The sequence below is a fragment of the Cucurbita maxima genome, unplaced genomic scaffold (genome assembly GCF_002738345.1).
Source record: "Cucurbita maxima cultivar Rimu unplaced genomic scaffold, Cmax_1.0 Cma_Scf00044, whole genome shotgun sequence".
Lineage (NCBI taxonomy): Eukaryota > Viridiplantae > Streptophyta > Magnoliopsida > Cucurbitales > Cucurbitaceae > Cucurbita > Cucurbita maxima.
In genome coordinates, this window is record NW_019272060.1 from 323,411 (window position 1) to 334,616 (window position 11,206).

Sequence of the window (11,206 nt, forward strand, 5' to 3'; positions counted from 1 at the left end):
GTTTCATGATGACGAAGCCCATGACCGTTCTAGTAGACCAAACACCTAAAAATTGTGAGAAGCGATCAGAGAACAGAGCCATAACCATAATGCTTCTAGAATCAGATTAGCCTCAAGAGCTAGTCTTGAAAATCTTGGAATTGAGAGTTAAGGTTAAATCATTTAGATGTGTTAAGAAACTAGCTAACCTCCACGGCACTAAGAAAGGACTAAGAAAGCTTATCATGCCTATATAGTTGTTGACAGTATCACTAGAGCCTGTTTCCTATTTCCTTTGATACATCATTGGTGGTGTATAGTAACCTAGATTGAACCTAATAGTACTCTTACTGAGCTGTAGGTATTTAGGAACTTGTACCTCTGCTCTCTTCCAATGACCTGTCTTCCTCTTTTTCACACCGTGATCCTTGGCTTTTGAAATAAGAGGTCGGATCGATCGGGGTCATGCGTTTTGGATACAGAAATTGGGCTTTTCTCTTATTAGTCAAGTTGCTCGAGGCCAGAAAATTGGAATACATTGGTTAGATAGGATAATGCATCGAGCTTACCAATTAGGTATCCCTATCGTGTGTTGAAATAGGTCAAGGGCCTCCTAAACATGGTTGCAACTCTATAGATTCATCCTCAATGGAGATAAGGGACTACATAGGTAGACTCAATACTTAGCCGACACACGAATCCTTTACGTATATTCTTGAGAAAGGGTCATCAGTTAACTTGACACAGATGATATTTAGAGTCATGATGGCGTAATTCCCTCTTTATGAGATGATTATGATAACGTCACACCTCAAAAATCCAAGATACCAATGAAGGAACAGAAAAGGTGAATAAGTACCAAATTTTTAATGGGTTTGTGATGAGCATGAGAACCACTCAAAACTTCGAAAACTCTGATAGTTGTAAAATCTAAGTTCGAACTTCCTATAACCAAGAGAAAAGTTTGGGATAACTTACTAGGTTAGATGAGTCAAAAACCTTAAAGCATTTTAAATTCACCAAATACAACTTTTCTTTTTTATATGGAGTTAAAAGAGGAGGAGCGTCATCCTCCAGTATCAATCCTATGTGTTAGAGGTTGTAGTTTTTTTTATTTTTTCAACAATTTTATTTTATATGGTAAACTTAGTATTATTTGTTTTTCAATTGCTTGTAAAGTGATTTCAAATTAGGGTTTTTATCTTCATTTGATCAACAAAGTAATCCGAACCTTATTTTCTTTCACGGTGATTTCTTATCATCTTGACATTCTTGAGTATATTTAGATTTAAAAAATAAAGTTGATTTTAGAGTTAAACATTTAACTAGGATTTTGTATATTACGAAGGTTCTAAGGTTCAACATACTAGGATTACCATGAGATCTCAAATGAAATCAAACACTTAAGTTACCTTCCAAGGCTGATACTCTCGCCAAGAAGAACGGCAGAAGAAATAGTTGTAATGACCAGAATAATTGGCGTTGACATGGCTAAAAAAACTGGTCCTTTCTTCTTAATGACCCATGTTTGAAGAGAATATGTAACCCCAGTTGCCACTATTCCCTGCATATTATTGATTTGGTAAGTATGTATATAAAAATGGTGAAAAAAATGGAAAAAGTTGTCAAAATCAATCCCAGAGGGGTATTTTAGTCATTTATGTTCTCCATTAGAGGTATCAAGTGCCAAATTCAAATTTCAAATCATTATCAGAATCCTATGCATGCATGATACATTACAAATGGTATTAAAGCAGTATCTCTCCTAGTAAGATGTAAATAAAGGACGAATCAAGGGAGAAGCTAGTGGCCATTTGACGCCCTAATAAAGGATGGACGTGAACAAATTGATACCACATCCAAATGAAAGTAATTTTAAGGATAGGATCCTTGAGAAAGACTAAAAAGAATTGAAGTTACTATCTATACCAAAAAGGTGCATTTTCTTTTTGAGTGATTCGATGATAAGAACTCCAAAATTAAGCATGTTTAGCTTTGAGCAATTTTAGGTTGGGCAACTTCTCGAAAATTTTCCTAGGAAGCATGTAAGTGAAGATAAACAAATGTGAAACCACCCGTTTTGGTATGTGGAGATAAACTTCCCTCTTGAAAGTGATAATTAGGTAATGTTGTGTATGTGAGGATAGACTTTACTCTAAAAAGTGACCATCAAATGACACAATCATGTTGCATGAGATATAGGAGAATGTCAGAGTCAACCAACAAAATGACTTACACAATATGCGACCGAAAGAAGTCTAAGATTCCAAGACAATTTCCATTCGTCAAGGTTTCTCTCCAAAGCAATGGCAATAACGAACGATTGAAACGAGCTAACAAGGCATTGAAGACTAGTGAATAGAAGTGTCGAAGGATAACATTTCAGTACAAATGCCTGCGTTAAATCAAAGAACTCGTTATAAATTTTTACGATCCTTCATAAAAAGACATTAAAAATAATTATGAAGTAAGTACCTGAAGAACAAGTGATAAAGCCCACAAGGTATTTGAAGCCATCATTAGGAAGCAACCCTTAATCCAAGTTTGGGTTGAAGCAACATGAAGTGGATTTTGATGATGTTTTTGTATAGAAAAAAGGTGGTGATTGTTAAAGAATGTGAGTTGAGGGCCTTTGTAGAACACCAAAACCAACAAACCGCCCATACAAAACACTATTCCTCCCACCTTTGCTAATCCTACTATTGACTTTAGCTTCAACATCTCCACCCTACCAAACATTTTCTTTCCCTTAGAGATTAACAATGAGGAAAATATGGTAATGGAAATGCTTGAATGTAACGCTTTTAAATATCCGATAATATTTTTGGGTTGGGTTTACTGTAATAAGGTCAATTCTAAAAAGAATAATCATGTAGCAGTTGGAAAAGTGAAAAAAAAAAACAGACATAAGAATGTAGAGTGCTATTAGTACAATCAGAAAGGTCAATGTAGGGACCAAACATAGAAAGATGAGCGAGGATCTAAAAAGAGTAGCGAAACAAAAGGCTAATAATGTCCATGACTCCTTCGTTTGCATTAAATTGATATAGAGTATAGTAACTACACATATGAACTGTGTAACCCGATAAGAAATTTAAAATCTAATTTTTTTCTTTTATTGAGAGTCTTAAAGATCTAATTTAATAAAATTTAATTTCAAAATTATAAAGAGGAAAAAGTACTGGGAGAACTCTCCTAATTCAAGAAAATATAAAATAAAAAGGGTGGAAAAGAACAGTAAAAGACAATCTAGAAGGGTAGTTTGGTCATTCTTCCCTCCTCATAATCAAGCACCTAAGGAGGTTAGTAAAAGATAAGCAAAAGAAAAGAAAAAAAAGGAAAAGAGGACACGAGAAGAAAAGAAAAGAAGTAGAGAGAGAAAGAAAGTTATAAAGAGAGGGAAGTAACCGCCATATCAGTCGTGAGGAGTTTGATTCTAGTCGAGTTTCTTCATGAACCCTTCATAAAGTCTAGAGGAGAAGCATTCTGGACCTTTGAATCATCCAAAACCGTCAAGAAACGAGGAAAATCAAAAGATAAGTTCTTGAATCCTTGTTCTCGAATTTCTCTTAGATCCTTGAAGAATATTAGAAATTAGGTTCTGAAATTTGAGTATGTTAATCTAGGGAGTACTATGCCCAAAATCTATGAAGTAAGTTATAGACGATTCGACCAGAGATAGGAGTTCTAGCATTCGTCAAGATCTATGAGTGTTAAACTTTTGCCATGGGTCAGCATAAGAAAATTTAGATTCTCGACGCATGCCGCAAGACTTGGACCCATGCACTTGTTCTCAACGAACCAACTCGTTCATACCACGTGGCAACATGAGAGCGCACATCCTCCCCACTCTAGCGCGTCAGTACACATGTGTGGCTATGCACGTGGAAGACTCCTCTGGGACGTGGTGACATGTGACCCGCGCTTGAGACACATTTTGAAACTTGTTTGACTCTCGTTCGACTGCTTTTGGTCCCAATTTTGAAACTGGCCTAAATTTGACTTGATTCAGGATCTACCAACAAGTTTTCAAGAAATTTGGGGTTCTCAATTATCGGGAAAGTAAGCTTCGAAAGGCACGCTTCATCCTATAAGTAACTACCTAAATTTTAGAAAAGTGATACTTGTAAGGATCGCTAGTACAAACTAGCATGCGAGCATAATGTACCTAGGTGGTTAAAATATGTGTGATTAGAAAAACATAGAATAAACAATTTGGATAACTATGACACGTACTTGATAAAATTATGAAATTTCCCTTAGAACAAAATAATTGACAAGAATGCCTTATTTAATGTCTTCTATTGTGGTATGACGAAGGAAGTGATATTTTGATCTGTGTTTCGAGCTATTGATGGATGTTATCTCCCCATTGAGCTTGTTTGATTGTGTCTCATTTATGTTATCATTTCATGCACTAAGGGTTGGTAGGAATACCTTCTTAATAGATATCTCTGAATAGGTAGACACATTTGACGTGTTAAAGACAATTAATAAATATTTTTCCTCCTAAAGCATGCATCAAGAACTCAATTAAGATTACGACTCTATAACTAGTGCGGTTTACATGTAGAACTAGAGGTTAGACCTATGTGAACCTAGGGATTGGTTAAGCCGTAACCTAGAACTTCTTGGAATTGAGAAAATGGAATTTAAACTGCATGAATGCCCCTAAGAACCTAGTAGACCTCCACGGTGTCTTATCATGATTTAAGTAGCTTACAGAATTACGAAACTAGTTGAGTTACTATTGAGTGTACTGTCGGGTCAGGGCTGACGCTTTAATCCTCTTAAACTAGTTTTTGAGAAGAACTAGGGACTACATGGATAGTTAGCTCAAGAAATGGACCCCTATCGAGTGAAGAAATAGGCGAACTTGTAAACAAGTCTTGGTTGGACAAGAGACTACGCGAATAGGTGTTAGGATGAGTGTAGAAATGATTCAAGGCTGACGCTGTGACTTCGTAATCCGATCTTGGAAGAGATTAGAGACTACGCGGGTTGGTGGTTTAGTATGAACACTTCTATTGAGTGTAGGAATAGGTCAAGGCTGACGTCATGATGCCGTAAACTAGTCTCGATGAGGGACAGGGGATTACACAGGTAGATGATCAATGAAGAATCAATTGGAACTTCGTATAGACTAAAGGAAAACTGTAGGAACCTATTAGGAGAAAGAAGCGATAAGAGCCTACAAGTAGATTGTTTACTTAGTATATTTTTATACTTATCTCTTTTTTAAGTACTAGTCAAAGTAGAGAGGTGCTCTAGAGTTACACGGTTACTAGTCAAGGTGGAGAGGTGCTCTAGAGTTGCACTTTTAGAGGGGTGTCAGTCATTTCAAAGTGTCAAGCTTCGTTTTAAATTTTTGAGGCTTTTGTAATTTGTTTATAATTTCCCCGTTTGTAAAATTTTTGTGTGTCATCTTATGTACTCTAGTTGGTTCTTGTCTTTTTTCATTCGGAGAAACTTCAATTGTAATCTCTTGATTCTTCTATTCTTTATTCTAATCCCAACTCACATTTTAATCCACTATTATATCCCTTTTTAAGTGAAATCTTTTCATTAGGAGGGTTATATCGTTTATTTGTTTTTGATTGAGTACAATAACCAATAAAAATGTATTTTTAAGATATTTCATTAAGCTTGGAATGAAATTGAGGATTTATGAAAGCATAAGCAACACAATCAAATACTCCTATGGTTTTTCTTCCACGTCATGCTTAATAATAAGGAGTTCGATTCACGAAAGTCTTTGTTGGCGAAAGATTTAATAGATAGACAGATACTAGCTATAACTTCGACCTAAAATTAATCTGAAAGTCTCCTTACTTGTAAAATACTTCTTGTCATCTCTACAATAGTTTGATTTTTTCGTCAATGATTCTATTTTGTTCTAGAGTTTAAGGAGTTGTTAAATCCCTTTGGATGCCCTTTTCTTCATAAAATAGATTGAATTCTTTATATATGAACTCGTCACCTCTATCTACGTGAAGAACTTTAATGTTGCAACCACTTTAGTTCTACACGTAACTTTAAAATTCTGAAACTTCTCAAACGTTCCTATAGAAAGTAAACTCAACTCATGCAACTATAATCATCAACTAATAGTAAAAATAAATACTACCACCAAAGGATTTAGTTTGTATTTGTCCACATAAATCAACATGAATTAGTTCTAGACAATCTGAAGCTCTTTTAGCTTTTCGAATAGAATAGGACTTCCTAGTTTGCTTATCATAAATACATCATTCACATAAACTAATTGAATCAGTTTTTGGTAATCCGAAAACCATACATTTATCTCTGGGTGGCTTCAAGCCCCTTCATATGAAGATGCCCATATCCCAGATACCAAAAAGTCGAGTTATCTTTTGTGCTAGCAGCAAAAGCAAAATTTCTCAGGTTAGAAACAACCAATGGAAACACCTTATTTGAAATCATGACAATTTGAACTTTGTGATCTAATTTCTTATTTTAATGACACTTATGTTGTCATCGAATTAAATGGAATATCTTCCAGTCATTAATTGTCCAATAATCAATAAATTGTAGACTAAATCAAGCACAAATTGAACTCTATCTAACAGTTTTATGTTTCCGTGAATGGTTGCAACTTTCACCGTGGTTTTTTCTTCAACTTGCATCTCTCTTGTATTGTTGAGTTGTACCTTAATTCTTTGCATCTCATCAAGCTCCTAGAGTAAATATTTGGTGTTTGTCATATGGTTCGAGTCTCTGATATCAACAAACCATATATTTTCTTTGGGTAAATATCAATACAAGTCATAAAAAGTCTTTTCTTCTTCTACATTTTGTGTTGTAAAATTCATATATTGATCTTTATATGAAGTGCCTTTGTCTATTATTTCTCTCTCTACCCCTGTTACCATGACTACCATGGTTGTTGCGAAATCCTCCTCTACCACAACCTCTACTTGCTAAACAAACATTTTCTCCATGGTTGTTGGTTGTCTCCTTCACTTGAAGTGTCTTTTTTTTTCATTCCTTTCTAATGGTCTCTGAATTCTTGACTCATGAATTTGAAGCGAGCCTAACAGTTCGATAAATGAGAATAATAGATCTTTAGTTTTAGCTTCTTCTATAGTAGCCATGCTCAGACTTTGAAGTTAAACTTCTCAACACCTCTACAACAATTGTTTCCCTTTAAATTTTCTTTCCACTGAAAACGAAAGTGTACTTTGTTGGTATAGGTAATAACTATTAATTCTTCTATTTTTTTTTTTTAATTATCATATTCTTAGAATCAATCTCATTTAGATATGGTCCTGGTTCATTCATATATCCCTCGTGACCACAATAAATCTTTAATTCATCACTTTCTTTATGAAGTTGTAGCCATCATATTCTCACAATAAAAGCTTTTGAACCCAAAGAGCACATATTTGAGTGTGTGCTTCCTTTTGATTAAACCATAGGAAGAAAGGTCCATTATGGATTCCTGAAGATCTGCTCCCAAGGTAGCAACTTTGGAATTTTGACTGGTGCTCTTTTACCATTTGATTCTATCAGTATCGTCAATCCTTATTATGAAAATGATATTCATCAAATGAACACGTTTTCTAATCTCAATCCTTTTTCAGCGAGATCTAGACATAGGTTTTTAGTACGTTAGAATATTAGAGAGAAACCAAGAAGTTTGGGTTAGTGTTAAAATAAACTGCCCCATTAGCAAGGTTTGAATGAATATTGAGAGGCAAGACTATTGTCTATAAGCCTAAATAACGGAACGAGACCTATATTGTAACAATCCATGTTCAGGATTCCACACTTGATTGTCCTAATATTCTCATGTATTCACTTTAACACAGCTACGTTACTTGTTTCTCGCTTCTAAAAGTGAAGACTATCCTCACAGATTAACACAGATCTTTTAGAAAAAAATTTAGGTCATCTAACATAAAATTGCTCCAAGCAAAGCAGAATTAACTCTGGAGTTCTTATGATTGAGTCACCGAAAGAAAAGTGTACCTTGTTGGTATAGGTAATAACTTTTTTCTTAGTTATTTTATCCTCAAGATCATTCTCAATTCAAATGTGGTTTTGGTTCATTCATGTATCTCTTTTACTCAAATATCACTATATGAACATAATTAAACTCTTCACGATATTTGATGGTTGTATCTCTTGAGAAGAGATGTATTGAATCCAAATATCTATTCACAAGGATATTTTGACACAAATGTTCAACAAAGTTGAAGGTTTTATGGTGGTTGATTGACTTTGAATCTATCTTTGGGGTGTTTTAGTCCTAAAGTTCCTTATAGATCTTGAATCTTGAGGGCTTCATTTGTAATGAACTGGTATGTGCAAATTGACGATGATCTATGTTGATTCTTTATTTCTTTATCGGATCGCTCCTTGAGGGGAGCTTTCTTTGAAATCATTGTTCTTAGAAGCTTGGTCATAATGATAAACTTAAAATATCATTGTTGAAATAATCTTAACTTAATCCTAAAATGCTATAAACTCTTAAACTACTTCCCAAGTACTTAACTATTCGATTCACTTTCACCAACGAAAACCAAAGCAAACGAATAAGTGAGACACGAATACTTTATTCTATAAGTTTTGAAGTAAAGGTCTAAAAAATAAATTTATTTTTGAGGTATAAAAAGTATGGATTTGATTGGCTCTATTGTCATGTGATTGACTAGCTATTGAGAATACAATGCTTTGATACTTTAACCGATGAGAATTAGAATTTGAAGGTTGAAAGAAGGTTTTGTTACAGAGGTAAGGTTAAAAAAATCAAAGCGTTTAACATTGTATTTTATAGGTCCATGAAAAAATTTAAAAGTGTCTAACCAGTCTATAAACTTTTAATTTTGTGTCTGATATATCCCAAAAATAAACTTTTAAGAGTTTACAAATTTTTAGATACGAAATTGAACCTCTAAGTCTCATTACATATAAATTTTAATTTTATATAGCTTTTAGATCAATGGATTTTTTTAAAATTTAAACAAGAACTTATTGAAAAGCTTATTAGACATTTTTAAGACACATAAATCTATTAGACATAAAATTTAAAGTTTTAAAAGCTATAACGTCCTTAATTTGACCTAAAATTAAAACCTAATAACTTAATAGATACAAAATTACAAGTCCAGGGACCTATTAAATTATTATCAAAATATCACGAACATATTAGACATAATATTAATAAGTGAAGTATCTATTGACCTTTTTTTAAAATTGAAAAACGTATTAGACATAACTCTAAACACGTAAAAAGAAGCTCGTAGTTTAAAGATGTGTAGTTTACCTGAATAGAAGGGCGAAAAGAAACGTAATAACAGGAATAGCATTTATAGTTGCTGCAGCTAAACTGGCTGATGTATAAATAAGAGCAACTCCCTGGAGATCAAGACATACCGTTATCCTGCAAATAGTTCATTCAGGTTAAAAAATTATATTCACCAACTTTATGAAATTATGAGTTGATTATTTTAAGTGAAATTAAGGGTCTAAATGAGTTGAGAGATGTGACCAATCTTATTATTCAATCTAGGTTAGATTTTTTTCTTTTTGGATTGGGTGATTTTTTAAAAAATAGAAAACTTTAGTCATTTCTGGTTAGTGGTGAGCTGTGACGGATAAATGTTTGATATTTAACATGGTTCGAGAAGAAGGAAGATTTTTTTTTTTTTTTTTTTTTTAAANTCAAAGGCAGCTTTGGACAGCAGAAACATTCCTGCATATATGCTGTGTCTCAGTAACACTGCAAAATAAGGCTTCTTTTCCATCTTCCTCAAACTCTGTAATTTGATTGGTTCTTTGATTGGTTCATAAACATATCTTCTAAATCTTTAGTGTTTTGGTTTCCTATGGGCCAAAAATAATGATTATTATGTGGGCCACTTGTTGAAGGATAAGAAATGGGTTTACCCACCAATTATTGAGCTATAGTTTCCATTTAAAAAAGGAGCAACTTTGGTAGAAACTAAGAGGATTGTGTTTGCTTTATTTAGCTGTCCCTTTTAGAAAACAATACACAATCTGTTCATTCACACGTTTTGTTAAATTATTTATGGTGATGAGACTTTTAAGAGGCCTATTTGCATATTGTTAGAGCAACAACATAAACGTCTTATTAGTTCTAAACATCACATTATATATCTTTTTGTAACCACTACTAACTTAAAGTAGTTGAACATAAAAATATATCCGCAGGAAAATAAAGACTAGAACTATATTTGAAATAGAAAACTAGACCAGTTTTTTTGACAAGAATTAGTATATCACATACCCCAAACTCTTTATGTAGTTTCTGAAATGCTTCCAATTTGAGAGGCTTTGTCAACAAATCAGCAAGTTGATCTCGAGTACCACAAAACACTAAGTTGACAGTGCCTTCTTTTGTAAGATCTCTAAGAAAATGAAATCTCACACTTATGTGCATAGAACGACCATGTAGAACGGGATTTTTTGACAGCTTAATAGTTGAAGCATTATCACACATAAGTTTGGTTCCTTCTGTCTGTAAAGAACCGATCTCTTTTGAGTATTCTTCTCGTCCAAACAGCTTGACATGCACATGCACATGCAGCAACAAACTCTCCTTTGTGGTTGATAAAGTGACTATAGGTTGCTTTCTAGATGACCAAGTCACTGCTCCTTCACTCATCATAAACACATGCCTGAAGTGCTTTTGCGGTCTTCTATGTCGCCGGCGTAGTTACTATCACTAAAACCGATCAGCTCACTCACTCCTCCCCTTTTGTAGAATACACCATAGTTCATTGTACCTTTCAAGTACCTCAAAGCTCTTTTTGCTACTGCAAAATGTTGTTGCGTTGGACAAGCCATAAAACGACTTATTAGACTAACAACAAACATAAGATCAAGACGGATGGTAGTGTGATACATCAAGCTTCCTACTATTTGTTTGAAAAAAGTTGCATCCATTTTAATGCCATTTTCATCTTTACCAATTTTTTATTTGATGAAGTCGGATTCGATTCGGCTGAACCATGCTCTAGGTGCCTGTTTTAACTTGTAGAGTGATTTGTTGAGCTTATACACCATATGTTCACTCCCCCTTTCTTCATAGCCTCTTGGTTGTTCTACAAAGATATGATCATCCTCACAGTATCCATTCTAGCTATCGGCTCAAAAACTTCAGTTTAATCAATTTCATGCTCTTGTGTGTATTCTTTTACCACCAATTTTGCCTTGTATTTGTTAACCTCTCCAAGCTCAT

The 11,206-nt window shown here is 34.0% G+C and overlaps 1 protein-coding gene across 1 annotated transcript; it reads right to left on the reverse strand.

The window, feature by feature from the left end:
- Positions 1-1,349: 1,349 nt before the first annotated feature.
- LOC111470325 (WAT1-related protein At5g64700-like) lies at positions 1,350-10,630 on the reverse strand. Its single transcript, XM_023115880.1, has 5 exons — positions 10,253-10,630; positions 9,269-9,390; positions 2,455-2,707; positions 2,216-2,374; positions 1,350-1,543 (listed from the first exon to the last, which is right to left on the reverse strand). Exons 1-5 carry the CDS (start codon positions 10,628-10,630, stop codon positions 1,388-1,390), a joined length of 1,068 nt encoding a protein of 355 aa, XP_022971648.1. The 3' UTR covers positions 1,350-1,387.
- Between the last annotated feature and the right edge of the window lie 576 nt (positions 10,631-11,206).